At 54.2% G+C, this 20,245-nt stretch overlaps 2 protein-coding genes across 3 annotated transcripts; one reads left to right on the forward strand and one right to left on the reverse strand.

Annotated features, from left to right (window-relative positions):
• Nucleotides 1–3,428: 3,428 nt before the first annotated feature.
• Nucleotides 3,429–10,313, reverse strand: HERPUD1 (homocysteine inducible ER protein with ubiquitin like domain 1). The gene is made up of 8 exons (XM_009090722.4): nucleotides 10,148–10,313; nucleotides 8,875–8,952; nucleotides 8,717–8,791; nucleotides 7,559–7,680; nucleotides 6,974–7,096; nucleotides 6,009–6,356; nucleotides 5,049–5,154; nucleotides 3,429–4,460 (listed from the first exon to the last, which is right to left on the reverse strand). Exons 1-8 carry the CDS (start codon nucleotides 10,277–10,279, stop codon nucleotides 4,293–4,295), a joined length of 1,152 nt encoding a protein of 383 aa, XP_009088970.2. The 5' UTR covers nucleotides 10,280–10,313; the 3' UTR covers nucleotides 3,429–4,292.
• A 3,640-nt stretch (nucleotides 10,314–13,953) lies between these two features.
• Nucleotides 13,954–19,361, forward strand: PARD6A (par-6 family cell polarity regulator alpha). 2 transcript variants are annotated; one of them, XM_050978975.1, is made up of 3 exons: nucleotides 13,954–14,044; nucleotides 15,299–15,521; nucleotides 18,283–19,361. In XM_050978975.1, the coding sequence occupies exons 1-3, from the start codon at nucleotides 13,982–13,984 to the stop codon at nucleotides 19,068–19,070; spliced, it is 1,074 nt and encodes a 357-aa protein (XP_050834932.1). In that variant the 5' UTR covers nucleotides 13,954–13,981; the 3' UTR covers nucleotides 19,071–19,361. The 2 variants fall into 2 exon arrangements, with proteins under 2 accessions (XP_050834932.1, XP_050834933.1); XM_050978976.1 differs by having other exon boundaries at nucleotides 13,962–14,044; nucleotides 18,286–19,361.
• The last annotated feature ends 884 nt before the right edge of the window (nucleotides 19,362–20,245 follow it).

The following is a 20,245-nucleotide window of genomic DNA, read 5'->3' on the forward strand; positions in this document are numbered from 1 at the left end:
TTGCTGTGTAAGGCTTTATCTGAAGGCCGTGCACGCACACATGTACTCACCACCTTGCTGTGGACTGTCCCGTAACTGGGGTTGTTTTTCCCCGCGTTGTCCAGGGCAGAGGTACAACACAGTGCCATTAATCTTTGTGCTGCATTGACCAAAACATTTGGTGTAACCCTGCAGATGCTTCCTGAGAGCCTTCCAGGTACACTGGCTGCACCCGTCAGCAGGATGGGCTCAGCAGCAGTGCCAGGATCCAGCTGCAGCTCAGCCCTGGCATGGCAGCAGAGCCAGCCCAAAGACCACTGCTCCCATCTGTCCTGGATGTTTATAAAACTGAGACAAATAACATTCAAGCAAGATTTGTTTTATAAACTAGTTAAATCAATTAAAGCTATGCAACATTTGAATACAGATTTGTGATGCCAAATGAAATTGGTATTACCCGAGTTACTCTCAAAATTTTAGAGAGCAGGAGCAACTTGGGATCCACCATCACACGAGAAAGTGAGGGCTCTCAACCTCAAGGGGTGTCCATGGGTGATGTCCTGACCCCAGGGGAGGGCTCCCCCACTGCAACTCCAAATTCTCCTGAAGCCAGCTCAATTCCTTCTCTTCTGTATCATGCATAACAACCTCTAAAAAGGAAAAATAAGCTGGCACACACAGGTAGCCCTAGGTCAGCCCAGGCTTTTTACAGCTGAGGGTGCCCAGGGCAGCTGGGTTGGAGCTGGAAGTGCAGCCAGCTGCATCTCTCTGGCACTGACCCTGCGCTGGCAAATCCAGGCTGAAAGAGCAGCAAATACAACTTTCAGTGCTACTCTGAGAAACTGGGAGGTTCTTCTGCCACTGAACAGACACAAGACATGGGCCCAACATTTGCCAGGATTTGTCCAGCCCTCCCAGGCAGGCAGCTGAACATGAACTCTCTGCAGGTTTGTGAGGGGCTGCCACACCATGGCTCACCCCCATGATATCGCTCCACTTGAAATTCACAGCACACTGAACACCAGCAGGCATTTCAAGAGCTCTTCTGGTGCAGCAGAAGGGCTGGAGGGAGGTGATGAAGATGCAGTTGGCAGGAGACTCAGTTTGCGTGCACTGCTTTGCAAATGCCACCAGAGCCAGAGCTAGAAGTGGATCACAGGACAAAGAGCAGAGGGAGGCTGTAACATTCAGCTGGGCATTGCACAGCTCTTGGGATGCCCTGGCTGCTGACAACAGGGACAGCAGGCAAGTCAGTGCATAAAGGAAACAGCTCTTCAGAGAAAGGGGGAAACCACACACACAGACACAGCACCAGCACCAGGTTATCTGCCCAGCAGCAGCCTCATTCTCATGAGCTTTATGTTCCCAGAGCTGAGGACAGGACCACGTCCATAGTGACAAACAGGACTGGAGTGGCTCCCCAAGCAAGCAGCCTGTTAGGAGCTTCCACAACAAGAACAAAGGTGTCTGAGAAAAACAGATTGTACATTTTTCTCTGACTTGTTTCTCAGCAGGGACAGGGGCTCTCAGCTAGAGCTGCCAGAGTGTATCAGGGGACCCATTGCAGAGGAACTGGCTTTGTCCTGTGGCTCACTTTGCCACCCTGTGGACCTTCAGAGGACTTTCACTGCCACAACCTGCCTGCTCTGCTCTTGGAGCCCTGCACAGTGCATGCTGAGCAGGTCAGATGCTGCAGCTCACATGCAGAGGAGCTAAACCAGCAGCAGAATCAGAGCTTGAGGTGTGAGCCAAGGCAAACCCAGCCTCCTAAACCCATAAGCCTCAAGGCCCCTTCTGGTCTCAGCTTCTGTCCCAGCAGAGGGGACAGCCTTGCTCTGGAAGATTCAAGGTTTGTTTGCCTTATGTCTGACCTGGATTCCCTCATTTTCAGGGCCATGCTCACTGGCACCCACAGCTGGCAGCCAGGCCCCATCCCCTTCCTTGCCATCCCTCCTCTCATTCCTCACTGTTTACCCTGACATCTTTCCATGCTGAGCTGCCTCAGCTCCTTTCATGACTCAATTTTCTCTGCTCACACCCCAGTGCTCCTGCCTGGGTGCACACCACTGGCAGCTGCCTCTGCAGGATTACACAGGATTTACTTCCACATTTTGTGTCCTCTGCTGCAGTCACAGCCCCCCTCCTCCCCAATAGCAGAGGTTATGCATTTCACAGAACCATTAAGGAAATCTCCTCTAAGGTCCAGGACTCCCACTCCATCTCTGCAGCAGCATTAGCTACACTTCATTAGTTTTTCAACTAGGTTTAAATCCATCTGGCCTGCTCCTGGGAACAGCAAAAACTGCAAGACAACAGATGTTTTGCTGTCTCAAATAAATTTTCAGACTAGAGATTTCACAAGTAATCCAGCATTATGTGCTCATTGTCTCAACCATATCAAACCAGTTTATTTCTGTCCTGCTCAGACTGAGCACAGGCACAGCTCAGTTAATTTAGGCACTGAGTGATGGTTTGCTACACCCTGAGGGAGAAAAACCCACAATCCACAAACCACCCTTGCTGTGGAGCACACCCAGTGCAGCAGCTCAGGTGAGAGCTGCTGCTGTGTCTAGGGTGGGGGAATGGCTGTCACCCACCCTGTGCCTACCACAGGGACAGGGACACAGACTGTGAGGCTGGAAAAGCTTGAGGATGCCTCTTTTTGGGGGAGTGCAATTCCCAGAGCAGCACCAGACCATTATCCAGGCAAGAAAGAGTGGGCACCTCCTCCAGGAGCATCCTCAAAGGCTTATGCAGGATATATCTGGGGCAACAACACTGACCTCCCCTCAAGCAATTTAATTTTAAATACTTGAAAATTATTTTACCACTGTCCCACCCATCCTCCAAGTCTCCAGAAAACTGAAGATACAGCAGAACAACAAGACTGGAAAAGAATTTTTTCAAATCAAAACCAGCACCAGGATTAAGTGGATTCTACAGGTAACACCAACAAACCATGTCCAGCATTGGTCTGATCTGACATGGCAAGATCAAGCATTACCTGTACAACTTGTGGTCCCAACTGATGTGTGCTGGCCCTGCCACCATCCTCAAATTGTCCTGCCAAGTGGAGGCAGCAGAGAAAGAGTGACAAGTTCCAGGGGTGGCAGCTGTTCTAGACAGCACATTTCAAGCCAAGTTAAACCCTGAGCCAAGACTGTGCAGCAACTCCACGATGAGTCTCAGGCAGGATTCAAGGAGCCCAGCTCCCCAAATACCTACAGAATTCCCCATTTCAAGATGTCCATGGCCTCTCTCTTACCAGCTTTCCATAAACAAGCAAACTCCAAACTATTCAAGGCATCTTACCTGCTGAAGAATACAGCTGGGCAAGGAACTGAGTTAAGCACCTTTTCCCCTCCTATCCCAACTCCCTCATCATGACTTTTCAATAAAAAATAGGCAAGAACAGACCCTGTGCTTTAGAGGATATATACAATCGTGGATATAAATGCCTGCAAATTTTATTGCAATAACAGCCCTTAACCATATCAGAAATTAAAGGGAACACAAATGATACAAGAGGTGTTGCACTGGAGTGAGAATGCAAAGTTGAATACAGGAATTAGACTGCTTTAACTTTGCATCCAAAAGCAGTGAAGAAGTTTACATTTTGCATAAGTTTTCGCTAAATATATTTATACCTGAACACACTCTTCCCCTATGATCTGGCAGCAGGGCAGAGGGGAAGTAGGAATTAAATCTTGAATTTAAACTATCTGAATACATCAACATGAAATTTAGTCTGCAACTCCACTGAGGTAATTGCTCCTCCACATCACCATCTTACAGTCCTCCACTTTGTCCACCAAGGAGATTGCACATTTTGATTGAATACATTCTCATAGGGAAATATTTACAAAGAAAATCTAAAATATTGAAGCAATTTAACAATAGATCTTTCCTAAAAATCTGCTAATGCATATCTAGCAATTTTTGTTTGAGATCCTACACTCAGTGTAATTAAAACAGCATTTGAAACATTCCAACAGGAATCACATTGCACAGAAGAAGCAATTTGCTTCCCTAACATTTTTGCACACCCGCTCAGAGCCCGTGCCTTTAGTGCACAAGTCCACAATGCCAAGCCTCTACAGAGGTACCTAATAAATGCTATGGAACAGAGTTCTTTGGAATGAGGACAAGCATCTCAGTCCCTGGGCTGTAATGATGTAAGGCTTCTTGCAGCTTTATTTGCTTGCTCAGAGAAAGCCAGAGGAAGTGCCATCCCTTTCCACACCCGGTCTGGAGTTGGTGTCTGCTTCTCTTAGGTGTCCACTGCAGTTTCAGACAGGCAGATTGGTGACAAATCAGTTACGGGTCAGTCCAGGCCCTTCTGGAAGGAGGGAGGCAAAGAAAGTCTTGAAAAAAACCCACACCGTGCTCACAAGTGAAGGGCTGGCCTGCTGCAGTTCTTGGAAAGCTTGTCCCTCATCAGGAGGTGCCTCAGACTCATTTGTTCTGCCTCCATTTTCCCCCTGTCAAAAGAAAGGATATTTGGTAAAGAAGAATTTCAGAGACACATTAGAAAAATCTGGCAAACTTTGGTTTTGTTGCCAAAATGTCACTGCTCAAATATAAAATTTTTCAAGTAGCCCCAAATGCAAAGTCAAAAGCCCAAGCTGCACATGGACACTACTGGTTAACTCACACTGGTGCCCAGAAACACTGTCCAAGACAGCCATCAGGCAACAGATCAGGCAAATTATGTATTTACAGCTAATAAACTTTCATTGACATCAGAACTGTCAGCTTGAAATGAAAGACTCAAACTGCTTATAGAGACAAATCCTACCGAGGTGTAGCCTGAACCCTGCCCTCAGTTACAGCCTCTAACAGACCACTTCCCACTACAACTTCCTAAAGGACAGAAGCAGCTAAAAGATCACCAAAATATTTCATTAACTAAGGAATTTACTACACCAGTGGAGGACTCAGGTGGTAATTATTCTTCCATAGCACCTTACAGACATTTTAAGAAAAGATTTTTTTCTACCACACAATTATTAAACCAAAAGCAAAAACTTCCCAGGGTTTCATGGTTTAAAAATATAGTATGACAATACCTGAAAATTATTGTTCTGATCCTGGTTTAGAGCAGCTTGAGGAGGAACATTGCCTGGGAAGGGCTGACCTGGTCTTCGCCTAAATGGGAACCGTCCCGCATGGTGCCTGGGGAAGAAACAAATTAATTAATTAATTCATGCTGTTTCAACATTACTCATCCTGTGGCACAACAGTTGCACATCTGACTGCTCAGAGTTGCTGGCAACCATCAACAGTAAAATTTAAGGACTTTCAGTGGAACAATGAACCTTCAAATCTTCAAGTCTACATAGATGTTGGAAAAGCTGCTCCACTTTTAACTTCTAGACCTACAGTTCAGACACCTACATCACTTGTTCCACAGGGGATCAGAGAATTTAAGAGAAGAGATTATTTTTCTCAGATAAGACATCCCAAGCATAGCAGCTGAGGGTCCATCATCTCTGTGTTTTTATGCTAATTATATTCCCCCCCACAGAGTTTCAAAGGCAGTTCAGGACACTCCCCTCAGTTCAGCTGGTCTGCTCTCCAGAGGGGCAACATAGAAGAACTGCATGGATGCATGACTGGAACAGCCAGTGAGTCTCTCTTCTCAGACTTCAACAACTAATTCCCCAACAACAAACTGTAATTTCCCACACTGAACACAGAGGTTTGTCTGCTCCATGCTGCTGAGTCACTGGAGCTTTATAACAGGGGCTCCCTTGGCTTCAAGTAGTTTTTTGAAACAGAAAGACAGCCACACCAGAAACTGCAAAACCCCAGTGAGATCAGCCACATTCTTGATTTAATCCAAACATAGGTTTAATTACGATTTTTCTAAATACTGAATTATACCAGGATATAGAGGACTGGTTTGCCCTTTCCAAGTCCAAGAGTCCTATGAAGCTTAACCACCAGGAAGCTGAACTTCCTGAGCACAGAACTCAGCACTTCAGTGAAGCCCATCTGAACAGCAAACATTAACACCATCCACTTACAGATACATCAGAACAGTGCCACCCATGACGAGGAGGAGTCTGCTGATACTGGAGTAGAAATAGACCATGTTGACAAAAACATATAACAGTGTTGCTGAGTAGAGCCAGTCCAACCAGTCTCGATTGCCACCCTCCTCATCCTCCTCCATGAGGGGCCCCCCTTGGGCATTCATCCTCAAGTTCTGGTCAGCCACTGCATTAACCTGAGCTGCAACATTCTGGTTTCCAGGCTGGTTTTGGGCAGGAAATGGGTCTGGGAGAGGAGCTGGAGGTGTCACTGGTGCCACTGGTATCTCCTGAGAATGCCGTGCATGGGATGGGTCAGCAGATGCAGCAGCAGAAGCCAAGCTGGAAGCACAGAACAAAGTACAGGATGAGGCTTGGTCAAATCCTCTCACTCCACACAGGCCCTGTGTGTGAAAGTCTGCCCATCTTTAGCAATAGTCAGATCACATGCAAGTAGAAAGCATTACGTTTAGAGGCTCCAGAAGCATTATAAATAAGTTTTAGTTCTACAATAACAATTGTATAGACTTTAACAAATCAAACCAGGCACCCTCCCCTTTATCAATAGTAATGTCAATATTTCACAAAACCAACTTAGAGCAATCTGCAAGTAGTCTAAAAGCCTTCTGCAAGTCTCACTTGACCTATCACTGATGTCCAGTCAATGCTGTATGCAGCAGTCAAAAAACAGAACAAAGGCTCCTCAGCAGGATCAGATTTTCTCCAGAGACACCTGCCCTCCCAGTGAACACTCAGACAGGCAATGGGCAAGACTCAGAACCACTGGCCTGAACAGCAGCAGAGCAGCACAGTTAGGGGTACACTCCCACAACATTCAGCACAAGTTATGATGAAAAAGTCTCCAAGCACCATCAAAAGAGGAAGAATTGCCAGGAGCTTCTTAGATTTCTTGTCTTACAGTTTCTACTTTCTACTGGCAGCTTGAATAGAGCACTTACTATTGCATGTAATACTGTCTTGCATAAATCTGCTGGAACCAGGACATCTGAAGCAGGCTGTAGGTTGTGTAAGCAGAGAAGCCAGGAGCCACACTCTGGAAGGGATGCTGAGTTGTTTGCAGCCTTGGTCAAAATTTGAACACATTCATTAGCAAACACTGGACTAACAGCAAAAGCCATTTATTACAGAACAATGTAAATAGTTTCTGCCATTTTGTGCACCCAAATACAAAATTAATTCTTCCTTCTTGACAGCTCTTTACCCACATGAACAATGGAAAGACTTTTCTTCCTAATTAACAGAGCAGTGCATTTTCCTTTAGATGCCACATCCTTGGAAGTGCTCAAGCCAGGTTGGACAGAGCAACCTGATCCAGTGGAAGGTGTCCCTCATGGCAGAGGGTTGGATTAGATGGCCTTTAAAGGTCCCTTCCAAATCAAATTATTGCATGTCCACTAAAACTTTATATAAGCCTCATCATATGTGGCCCATGTTCTATGGATTTATGGCAGTATATGTGGCATAAGGAGTTGGCATCCAACACAAACACACCCTCTTAAAAATGTACACAAAATTGTATTTACCCATTACTGCCTTCTGCTGATGACTGGACACCTGAAGAGCTCCTCGACCTTGCACCATTTGAGGAAGACACATTTGATTCCTGCCTGGCTTCTGATGGTAACTTGGGCTGATCAGCTTTAACCTACAGACAGCAGGGCAGCCAGTGAGGTTTACTCATCAGGACACCACACACACTTTGTGCAAAAAGGCTGCACCCTACAAAGTATGCCCTTGTTTTAACACCCATTCCTGCACAGCACCTCTCAGTGTGCCCCTGCCCATGGGCAAAAAAGCACAAGGACCTCTATCAGTATTTTAAACCTCCTGGAAAAAAACTGCTGGGATGCAAAACTGATTTTATATTACTCTTCCCTTTCATAATATCCATACTGTATTTGTTACTTCTTGTGCACACATTGTGTCCACCTGGTTATAAAAACAAAATACAGAAGACACTTTGGCTTTTTTCTATGGCAAATTTGTATTTGCACAAACTGCTGTACAGAGTTCAAGAGCTGTCCTGTGGTGATACATGTGTCTAACACCCAGCCAAAGCTGGCTGACATCTAGCAACCAGCAGGCATGGGTAGGGTTAGCTCACAGTGCCTTTAATGGGCAACAGGAACACAACTCCAGAAACCTTTGCCCAGCCACTTTAAAGAAAAAATGAGTTTGGCCATTTGTACTTGAGAGCAGTCCCTACTGAGCTCAAGTACTAAGGCTGAGCAGAAGCCAGAGATGAGTCATTAATGGGAGCAGTTAAAGTGTCTGCAGTTCTCAGCCTTCTTCCCTCCCCACACACATCACAACCACTTCCCTCCACTTCTCTTCTGACCACAAGCTCAATTTGTGCAAGAATGCCGGGGACACAGCAAATCATAATCTATTTAATAAAATTGAATCTGCCAGAGGGCATTTCTCCCCTGAGCAGCACATCACAACTACATTCTTTCTTCACAGATACCATGAGAATCTTTACTGATGAACAGCAGAAGCAATTTTTTTACTCAGCTTAATCCAAGTACATTCTCACACTCCCAAACAAATTATCACAAACTAATACTGCTGTTGCAGTAATAGAGAAAAGGGACCTAAAGTAAACGGGAACTTGAAAATGCTCATCCAACAATTCCTTGTTTTCAGTTACAAGCCCAAGATTCAGAGTCAAGTTTCATTACCTCTGATTTGGTTCCTTGCATATTTGCAGGAGTCTTGAAGTTGTATACCAAATGAAGAGCATGCAGCTCCCCATGCTGAAATATAAGGGAAGATCTGTTAAAAAAAAAATCCCTTCTCTGGTATATTTCAGCACATCATAAAAGATACTTTTTTATACCTTTGGCAGCAATTCTCCCAGACAATGGTGATCAAGCAGCAGCTTCCCAGAATAAATCAGCTTTTGGTCCTCTTCAGGCTTTGAAGAAAGAAAACAAGGAATAGGATTACATGCTCTGCCAAGCATTAACCAACACAGCTGGTGGAGAAAGGCACAGAGCTTGGAGCATCCACATACTAAGGTGCACCTCTAAATGCAGCTGAAGTTATGAGAACAACTGCATGCCCAAGTGGGATATTATCGAGGTGCAAACCTGCATAAGAATCCAAAGTCCCTTGGGCAAAGAATTTGGTTATGTGCTACATCTTTTACAATCCCAACAAAAACATTTGTATTTCTTAAAAACAGAAGTTTGGAGTTCCATTTAATCTGATCAGCACCAGAGGTGGCGTCAAGTCAATCTGTTACACCCCATCCAGTGGGACCCAGCTGCTCTTCATCAGGAGCTCACCCAGAGCACCTGGTGGAGCACACGAAGCCTGTTCCTGCTAATCACCACACTGCCAGGGAAAGCATGGCAAAGCACGGGAATCAGGCCTTCTCCCAGCCAACTAGTGACAGGACAAGGGGAAACAGCTTAAATTTTGCAGGGCAGACTCCAGCTGGATGTTATGGAAAATTTCTTCAGTGAAGGAATGGCTATACATCGAAATGGGGTACCCTGGGAAATGGAGTCACTCTCCCTGGAACTCTTGAAAAAATGAGTATAGACACGGCATGTCACAGTGTGGCTTAGAGATAGCTGCATTTGGTCAAGGTTGAACTTGGAGGTGTCTCCCAAGTTTATCGGCTCAGTGAAGGCCACACACCGTCCCGCGGCAGCGCAGCCGCTACAGCAGCGCTCCCGCCTCGGCTCCCGTGTCCCGCGGCTCGGGGGGCAGGCACACTCCAGCATTCCAGCCCCGCTGCCCCCATGCCCCGGCAAGGGCGCTGCCCGCCCGCCACCCGGCTGGGCGCGGCGCAGCGGGCTCTGCCGTCCCCGCACACCTGCGGGACGCGCCGTGCCGGGAGGGCGGTTAATCATTAACCGGGCACAAACCAGTCCCAAAAGAGCCTCAGCGCGCCCCAAGCGCGGCTGACGCAACCGGGACCAGGACATCCCGCGGGGGGGTGGGGGGCAGGTACCGGTCCCAGAGCCCGCGAGAGCCCCGCGGCAGCTGCCACCGCTGCCCCGCGGGGAGCCAGCCCGCCCGCCCGCACCACCCACCCACCCACCCGGGCTGCGCGCAGGGACCCCCGGCGGGGCCGCGGCAAGAGCGCTCTGCGCACTCACCGGAGCGTCGGGCAGGAGCCGGCGCAGCTCGGTCTTGAGGCGGCGCACGGTCCAGGCAGGCTGGGCGCTGAGGCGGAGGTCGCGGTGCCGCTGCGCAGGGCTCCGGACCAGCAGCGACAGCGGCTCGTCCATGGTGGGCGCGAGGCGGGCAGCAATTGCAAAACCTTCCCTGCCAGAGCTTTATAGGGGCCCGCCCCGCCGCAGGGCCGCGGTGGCTGCGGCTGATTGGCCCCTATGAGGGCAGGGGCGGGGGCTGCCACGTGGGCCAATGGGAACGAAGCCTCGCGTGCGGCCCCGTGGGGAAACGGGGGCGCTGATTGAGCGGTGCCGGGTGAGGGGCGGGGCTATGCGGTCACCACGACGACCGTGACCCGCCCCGCCCGGGCCCTGAGGGGCGGAGGCCATGGCCGTGCCAGTACTCCTCCGTCCCGCCACCACCGGCACCAACGCCGCTCTTAGCGATCCCTTACTTCGCCTTCCCTCTCCCCTCGCCCGCCGGAGCAGCACAGCTCTGTGGAGCCCCTCACGTGCTGCATCCACAGCCAGATCCGGGTGAAACATCCCCTTTTTCCCTATGGTTATTTTACCCGATAGCCGGTTTTCTGCGAGCTTTGTGGGTACAGGACAAACCATACTTCTGGGTGGAGCCAAAAGAAGTGTGCAGAGGTGCTGGGGGAAGTTTATAATTCATGACATTTTTACTAACCAAAAAAAAAAAAAAAAAAAGGCCATAAAAACGTGGACTAGCCGCTTCTGAGCGCTCCTCCTCTTGCCCATCTCCCTGTGAGATGCGATCCAGCCCGTAAAAAGCCCGTGGTAATGATCCTGATGCACCAGGAGGGGGTTTTCGCGTCCTGCAAAACAAAACTGTAGGAACGTGAGACGTGGGGTTTATCTCCCTGCACCAGGTATTTACTGTGCGTGTGTCGGGAGCTGCTCGGTGTTCCTTGGCAGCCAGACCTGTTGCCCAAAGGCACGGATGAGTCTGCAGCTAAGACCAGGTTTTGTAAGCAGGAAAGCCACTCTGCCACGGGGATGCATCATCCCGCGGCTTCCCGGGGAAGAGCCGAGCCAGAGGGCAGCGCTGCCGTGGGAGCCGACAGCACAAAACCGCGAAGTGAGCTGAGCCTGGGTCTGGCCGGGTGAAGCCTCCGCCGCTGCCAGGGTACGATCTTGGGAGGGTGGAGAGTTCCATCGGAGCCCGTTCCCCTCTCGCATCCCCATCCCACAGCGAGCACTGGGGCTGCGCTCCTGCCTGCTCTGTCCTTGCTGTCCCTGGGAGAGCTCAAAGCCCAGGTGGGCTTTGCCTCCCCGACTCCTGCTCTGTGTCCCAGCAGTCCGAGGAGACACTGCCAGAGCTATTTGCTGCTCTTGCTCCATCAGCACAGATCGTGATCCCCATCCCTCAGCTCCTGCTGACGGTGGGGAAAGGCAAACACAATGTCCAGGGCCACCTTTGCCATTGCCAAAGTCAAGGTGACTTTGCTGCTCGCTTGGCTGCAGCCTTTGTTCAGAGCACCAGTTGAGTTCCCATGGGTGGCAGGGTAAGGCTGTGCAGGTGTTGGAGTGAAACCAGGGTCAGGGACTCTGTGTGTTTTATCTGGGACTCCGTGTGCTGTTGCTGGCCCATGGACCAGCTGCGCAGCTGTAGCCACAGTGCCAATCCCGCCTTGAGCTCAGGCTCCTGTGCTTCTCCTTCATGACAGACAAGAGGGGCAAACCTCAACTGAGCTGCTTTCTGCTCATTCCATGTCTAAGCCATTGCTGGGAAAAATGCCTGCTCACTGAACAAACTTACCTGAATCCAGCATTGACCTGGCTTGGAGCAGGGGCTGGAGAAACAACCTCCTGAGACACCTGAGTGCTAAACCTCAGCAGCCCCTCTCCATGACTGGGGGTGCTGGACCCCCCAGAGAGCCAGGCCCTCGCTGCCCTCACTCACAGCAGCCAAGAACTGGTGGATCTGGAGTCAGGGGACACATCTGGACATCGGGTAGCACATGCTCCAGCTCCAGAGGCTGATTCAGAGCTCCTGGGACTGAGGCAAAACAAACACTTGCCCTGATATTGTCTGCTTAGCTTAGCTCACTCTGTGGCAGCAGAGTGAGCAGATAAGGGGCCACAGCCCAAACCAGGTGTGACCAGCACATCACCCCACTGTCCTGCTGAACAATTAACTCCAATTTACCAAAAGTGGAGTTGAAGGGCTGCAAGCTGCTTTTGTCACCTGTGTAAATATTAACCACGGTGCAAATCAGGATTATCTCTCTGAACTCAACAAAATTACTCTGTTTAAAAAAAAAACAAACTAAACTGGGGGGACTGAACAGGTATTGCTGATGAGTTTACAGCTCTGTTTGTGGTCAGGCTTGTTTTCATGGCGTGGCAATCTCTTGGCACAGCAGGAACAGCCGGAGGAGAATTTGCCAGCACATGAGGAGATGCCCCATGGTCTCACAGCCTGGCAGGCTCCTTTGCTCACCCAGGCACAGTGACACAAGGGACGAGCCTGAGAGCAGCTGACACAGGCCTGCTGCTGTAGGGATGCTGGGGTGTGATGCAATTTTGTCCTGACTAAAAGTTGCTCCCTGGGCCAGGACAGGGCAAGGATCAAAGGGCAGCAGAATCCAGACAAGCCAAGCTGATTCTCTGGGCTTGGTTCGATATGTTTATTCTATCAGAAGCAGTGTGCTTGTTGGGTGTCTGGCTTTAAAAACTGTTTCATAGTGCTGCTGTCATGGCCCCTTTTGCTCCAAAATTCCTCAGAGTCCATGAGCAAGAGTCTGGTTTTGTTCAGGCTCTGGGGCTGGTGACCCTGATGCTGGCAGGAGGGAGCTCACAGTGTGCTCTGCTATCACTGGCAGAGCTGCATAGCAGCGGGGTCTGCAGGGAAGGGGTTCTCTGGCTGTCCCTGAGTGTTTCTGTGCTCAAGCAGAGCCAGTTCTGCCAGACACATCCCATGGGCATCACCTGTGGACACAGCCTGGCAGCACCGAGGAGATATGGTCTGCTTGCACATCCTGGCAGCCTGGTGGTGGGACGGGCACGGCGAGGCTTTGCCGCACACCCGGTGAACTTGGTCAATTTCCCTCCCCTTCCTCAGCTGTTCCACTGCCTAGTAAAGCAAATCATCCCCAAGACAATGAACCTTCCCTGGCCCACACTGCTCTGGGGCGGAATGAAACTCCCCTGCCAGACAAGGGAGAAAAAACAGAACGAACCAGGAGGTGGGGAATGAGGTGCACAGCTGGAAAACATCCCCTGCTACCAGGTTTGCCTGTTCCAAAGGCCACCACACCGATGGCATGGGAAGTCCTCTGCAAGCATGGGAGAAATGCAGGGATGTTCCCGGGCGGGGCCGAGGCTTCCACCGGTGACACTCGCGGGGATTCCGCGCGGATGCTGACCGCCTGCCGGAGCTCGGTGTCCCCAGAAAGGGGCCGCTGTTGTGTTTAATGTGTCGCTAATGAGGTTCCTGATAGCGATGGGGTGCCTGAGGTTCCCGCCGCAGTGCCCGGTGCCGTTCCGGCACGACGGCGGCCCGACGGGGAGCGGAGCCGTGCTCGGGTAGACGGGGCCGACGTGAAGGGGATCGAGATGGAGACGAGCTTGGGGACGGGGATGAGGATGGGGGTCCTGCCGCCTTCCCGTCCCCACCCCCGTTTCCACGGCGACGTTGTCAGCAGCCGTCCGGCCACGCCCCGCACCCCTCCTGGGCCAATGGCGCGACGGCGCCCGGCCTGCCCGCCGGTGACGTCATGGCCGGTGAAAATCCCCCGTGGCCGCGGGAGCGGCGGTGGCGGCGCGGCCCCGCGGCCCGGCCCGGCCCGCACCATGGCCAAGCACCACCGCACGCCGGCGCGCTCCGCCGAGCCCGTCATCGAGGTCAAGAGCAAGGTAAGCGCCCTCCGGGGACGGGGCCGGTGATGCCGACGCCGATGCCCGTGCCGGTTCCACCGGGTCACGACCGAGCGCATCGCCCCCGCGTCGGGCAGCACACGTGGGGTGGCACCGCGCACCGGGGAGCGGTGCGGGAGCCAGGCCGGGCGGGCTCTCCGCTCCCTGCGCTGCGGAGGTGCTGCCCGGAGCCTCCCCGAGCGCAGCCCGGCCCGGCGGCCGCGGCGTCCCGCCACCGTGGGCTCTGCCGGGCCGCGGGCTCGCTCGGCACGGCCGTGGGAACGCCGCGGCGGAGCGCTCGCCTGATGCGCAGGGCGCCTGTGCGCCGTTCCGGCAGCCCCGGTGTGTAGGGTGGCCCCGGCGATGCGGGTGTGCTGGGTGTGCGGTCACCCCGGGGACACACCTCGCCCAGATGTACACTCACCCAGATGTGCGTGCTCGCCAAGGCAGGCTCATCCCCGGCTATGCCATCACCCAGATGTGCGCCCCCAGCAAGGGACGAGCCCCTGTCGCGCATCCAGATGTGCACACCTGCATGACTGTGCGTTCACCCAGTTGTGGTCTCCCGCAGACGTGTCTATTCACCCAGATATGTGCTCACCTGGCACACCCTTGCCCAGATGTGTGCGGTCACCCAGATATGCACCATCGTCCACCTGTGCCCATCCACCCATCCCTGTGCTCACCCAGATGCGTGCACTCCCTTTCTGCGCCCTTATCCAGCTGTGCACTCGCCCAGCTGTGCCACTGCCCGCTCGGGACCCCCGGCAGGGTGCAGGGTGCTCTCCTTCCCCGGACGTGGTGGCCACCGCCTGTCCCGACAGCTGGGGTGTGACCCCCGCGGGCAGCGCGATCCTCGCAGCGCTCCTCAGCCTGCTCTTAATTGGCTTCCCGTTCGTCGTGACGGAAGGAGGCATTAATTAGCGCTGTTGCTCACCAGGTGCTACGGCAGCGCCCGTGTCGCAGGGAAGGGCCTCCTGGCAGCACGGAGTCTGCCACGGCTGGTGGCACGGCCAGAGGGTCCTTCCTCTGCCGCGGGGCCATCTTTTTGCCCCATCACTTCAGTGTTTGGGCAGAAAAAAGGCTTCCCTCCTCTTACTTTGTTTTTGGGACGGGCTCCTCCTGACTGGCTCTGCCTGCCCTGAGGCAGCTCTGTGTGGTGCCCTGCCTGCATCAGTCCTGTCAACTGAGGCCAGCCCTGCCCGGAGTCACCCTCTTCCTCCTCTTCCTCCTCTTCCTCCTCCTCCTCTGCAGTTCGACGCTGAATTTCGCCGCTTTGCCATGAAGCGCTCCGGCGCCGGCAGCTTCCAGGACTTCTACCAGCTGCTGCAGACAGTGCACCAGATCCCGCGGGTGGACGTGCTCCTGGGCTACACAGACATCCACGGCGACCTCCTGCCCATCAACAACGACGACAACTACCACAAAGCCCTGTCCTCTGCCAACCCCCTCCTCAGGGTCATCATCCAGAAGAAGGGTAAGTGGGCACTGGATGTGTCCTCCTGTCAAGAGAGATGAGCCACAACCCGCAGTATTGCTGGTTCCACCTTTGGACTGTGCCAGCAGGGCACAGGCTGGCCACATACCCTCCAGCCACTGCTTTGGTGGATGGATGTGGAGATGGTGGCACTGGGAGGCTGCCAGAACCCTGCCAGGGCTATGGCAACCACACGGGCTCTCCCTGGCAGCCAAGGGCACCTGCCTGAGCCCAGCCCCATGCGACCTGATGAGCAAAGGCAGATCCTTGCAATTCACCCCTTTGAAGTTATGTTTTCTAGCCAAGCTTGCGTGGGCTCCCAGATAACACCCGTGTTACTCCCGTGAGCGCTGCGCCAGCAGCCCCATCCAGCTTCCTGCCCTGAGGAGGCAACAGCCATCATTTTGGCAGAGCTCTCAGGGTGCCAGGTGCTGCTGGATTTCTGGTGTTGGGAAGAGGATTGGTGCCTCCCTGTCAGACCAAGGGCTTGCCCTTACCTTAGTGGCATATTCCCAGGGAACCACTTCCTTGCGCAGGTACACCTGATAGCATCCTGATAGCAGTGTCCTGGTGAGGATGAAAGCCTCCAAGTGATAAATACTCCGAGTATTTCTCCTGTTTACAGGGAAAACAAGGCTGTTCCACTCAGTTTAGTAGCACCGAGGTTTTCTCTTTCACAGCACCATCAGTCAGCAGTTCACAGAGCCAGAGCCTGACCCAGAGCCACAGGGTCAGCACAGCATGCAGAGTGAGTCTGTGTTTCCAGCTCATGTTAGCAGTATGAAGTCTCTGGGTGAGAGGTGGTGCTGGTGGCCAGAGCTGGCTGCTGGGCTTTTGTATCAGGGTGCTGTGGGATGCCCTGGACATGTGTTTCCCCTGTGGCCACATAGTGTGGGGGCTGGCAGCAGTGACCCAGGCTGCTGGAGCTCGTGGTGTGCTCAGGGGCTGTTGCTACCAGCACTGAACCATCCTCTGTTCCTGGCCCAATGCTTGGACGCAGACTGTGACATGGAGAGCCAGTGCAGGGGTGGGTGTGCCAAGGCTGCAGTGGGACCATCACTCCTGCTCCCAAGAAACCATCCTCCAGCACCCTGTGGGCTGCTGGAAAAGCCTGTGAGGGCTTATGGCTGACTGTACCAAGACAGCACAATGTGGAGAGGGAGCAGGCAGAGCCTGGCTCCATGGGCAGCATGATAAGGAAGGCGAGAAGGCAGCAACAGGGAGCCCCAGCACCCAGCTGTGCCTGCAGGAGAGGGGCCGCGGGGCTGGCAGCACCACAGGAGGTGAGCAGAGAGGCCAGGAGCAAGTCCTGGGTGAATCACAGCTAATTTAAAATGGATCCAGGTCATCCCGAGGCTGGGCTGTCGTTGAACCGGTCTGGGTCGCTGAGGAATGTGGCTGCAGAGCCTCTCACCCCACTGGGTGCAGGGAGCTGTGCACACACACAGGTGTGCTCTGTCAATGGGCTCTGCAGCAGCCAGTCCTGCCACAGCAGGGCAAAAAGCAAAGGCTGCAGCTGGGCTCCCCTCTGTGCCATCACCCTGTTGGGTGAAGCCATCCCTGCAGGGCAGCCTGGCTGGGACAATGGTGCTGACCCTTCTTGGCTGGGCCAAGGCTTGTGGGAAGGGCAGGGGAAAGTGTGGGACATTGCCAGGACCACCATGGGGCTCATCCTTGGTGTGCTGGACCTGCCTGGCCCAGCCACTCTGCGCCCCTTGGAGAGGAGCTGTGTGCTGAAATAGCTGTGGGAAAGCCTCCGCCACCCTTCCCCGAGCTAAAAATATGCCAAGGCTGTGTGTGCAGGGAGATATTTATAAACCAGGAGCCCTGGCAGGCTGGCTTGGCTAGGGAGAAATCCCATGTCCCCTGGGCTTGGGGACATCCCTAGCAGCCCTGCAGCTGGAGCAGGGTCCGGATGCTGGTGGGGGATACTGTGTGGAATGTGCTGACCATGGAGCATCCAGATCTGGGCTCCCCCATGGAAAGAGATGGGGAGAAACCAGAGAGGAACCAGGGGCTACTCCCCAGATCCTGGTGGATGACACCAAGAGTGATGGGTTGGAGCTGGGCCCAACAGAGCAGCCTCAGGCCACAGTCCAGAGGAGGGAGTCAAACCGTGTATGAAGGTGCCTGATGGTGCAATAAGAGACATGGGCACAAATCACAGTCTGGGATATTCAGGGGCTCTGAGGATGCTGCAGCCCTGGGATGAATTTCCAGGAGGTGGGGAGTCTCTGTCCTTGGGAATGGCAGCGTTCTGCAGGACACAGTGGTAGCCATCACCAACCCATGCCAGAGATAGCCCTGCTCTGGTGGGGCAGAGGACTCTGGTGCTGTCTCCTGGGGTTGGACTCGCCCTAAGGCAGTTGGTTGCCACCACAGCACACTTACGTGGGGAGGATCCTCTCTCCCCAAACCCAAACTGAGGCATGGCTGCAGCTCCCAGGCCATCAGAGCTGGCAGCTCTAGTGTTAAAAGGCAGAGTTTGGCTTAAAGTGTGATTAAGGCTGAATCACTGCCTCGATCCCACTAATCCTGGCCTGTGTGCCTGTGTACGCTGGGTAATCCCAGGAGATGGGCCCCAGCGGAGACAGGCTGCAGGGAAAGCCAGGCTGATGATCTGGGGAGGAAAAGCCGGTGAGACCTGTGAGCAGGGCCCTTCTGCTGACCGCTGCCCCAGCACCTGGGGCCAAGGGCATGTGCTCACACCCCCAGCAGCCGCAGTGCCTGACCCATGTCCTCCCTCCCTCGCTCCCTACAGCAGAGTCTGACGCCAGCGTCTTCGCCTCCAACTCCCTGCAGCGGAAGAAGAAAGGGCTGCTGCGCCCAGCACACTACCGGGCCAAGCCTCACCTCCTGATTGGGATGCCCCAGGACTTCCGCCAGATCTCCTCCATCATCGACGTGGACATCCTGCCCGAGACGCACCGGCGTGTGCGGCTCCACAAGCACGGCTCCGACAAACCGCTGGGCTTCTACATCCGCGACGGCGTCAGCGTGCGCGTGGCCCCGCAGGGCGTCGAGAAGGTGCCCGGCATCTTCATCTCCCGCCTGGTGAAGGGCGGCTTGGCCGAGAGCACGGGGCTGCTGGCGGTCAGCGACGAGATCCTGGAGGTGAACGGCATCGACGTGGCCGGCAAGTCCCTGGACCAAGTGACGGACATGATGGTGGCCAACAGCCACAACCTGATCATCACCGTCAAGCCGGCCAACCAGCGCAACAACGTCATCCGCAGCAGCAAGGCCTCGGGCAGCTCCGGCGTGTCCACGGACAGCACCCCCAGCCAGCAGACCCCCAGCCCGGCCTCGCAGTACCTGAGCAACTACAGCACGGCCGAGAGCGACGAGGAGGGCGACCTGGTCATCGAGAGCGACAGCGCCTCCCACTACATCCCCGGGGGCTGCCCCAACGGGGGCCCCGCCGACGGAGCCCTCCGGCGGAGCCTGTCCCCGCACAGCTCGCGAGGCTCCCTGCAGTCCCTGGGCAGCCACGACGGCAGCCCTGGCAGGGGCAGCGCACGGGAGGATGGCACCCTCCTCACCCTATAGCCGCAGGGGCCCGTGCCTCTCGGAGGCCACCCGGGTTTCCGCTGATCCGGGCTGGATGTGGACACCAGGGTGATGATGTGGCCAGCGGGCAGGGGTGGAGAGGGGCTGCCCACTGCCTCCTCCCACCCCCTGTGACCCCGGGAGCCCCACTGTGGGACCCACTCAAGCTGGGCACTGCCCCTCTGAGCGCCCTTGCCTCCTCTTCCAAGCAAGCGGGGGTTTTTAATTGTTTTATTGAAATATGCATCATTAATATATTGCAATGGACAGTAAAACTTTTTCTAGAAAGCACCATGCTTGTCCCTGGTTGATGTCACTGCAGGGAGGAGGGGGACAGTGGGTGGGTTCCCCAGCCCTGTGCATGGAAGGCAGTGCCTGGAGGTGGTGGCCTTGACCTTTGCTGCTGTGCTGGGCGACCCCACTGAGACTCACTGTGCCTGTTCCAGGCTGTTCTGGGCAGCTGCCTGGCCTGATGCAGTCAGCCTTGCTTGGTCCTCCCATTCCCACCTTGTCCCCACTGCAGGGCCCTCACTAATGCATGGGACACCTGGTCTGGCAGCAGCACCTTGGCTGTCACTCAGCCCTGCAAATGCTGCTGGGCATAGTGCAGTCCCATCCTCCTTCTTCAGCCCCAAGCACAGGGCATGGGGGTTCTGCTCCTGCTGCTCTGCTGGGGCTCCCAGCACTCTCAGTCCCTCTCCCAAAAGTACCAAGCTGATGGTGGCACTCACTGCTGCCAAGGGCTTGTGGTGGGACTGGAAAGGAGGAAGACCTGCAGTTCTCAGGGTCTGAAAAGCCAGCACCAACTCTCCATTCAGAGCCTCAGGCCAGGGCAGGCTGGGGAGTGCAGCAAGGGCTGAGGACACTCCTGGCACACAGCCAGGGCCCAGACAGACCAGAGAGCAGATCTGGCAGCAGGGCTGGTTAGCCCAGGCTGGTTTTGGGCAGGGAGGTGCCCAGGGGCTGTGCCCATGGCCCCCAGTCACTCTCTTATCCAGCCGGCTCAGCCTGGCTGGGGTTTGTCCTCAGGTGGCCCCAGGGGCACATGGGGTGATTTTCCAGTTGGCATCTCACCTCCTCCAGCCCTCGAGTGCCAAAATATTCCCCACCCCTTGGCAGCAGCATCAGCCCTGACATCCCAGGGCACTGCAGTGTGCCAGGTGGCACAGGCAGGG

The sequence above is a fragment of the Serinus canaria genome, chromosome 11, assembly GCF_022539315.1.
Source record: "Serinus canaria isolate serCan28SL12 chromosome 11, serCan2020, whole genome shotgun sequence".
Lineage (NCBI taxonomy): Eukaryota > Metazoa > Chordata > Aves > Passeriformes > Fringillidae > Serinus > Serinus canaria.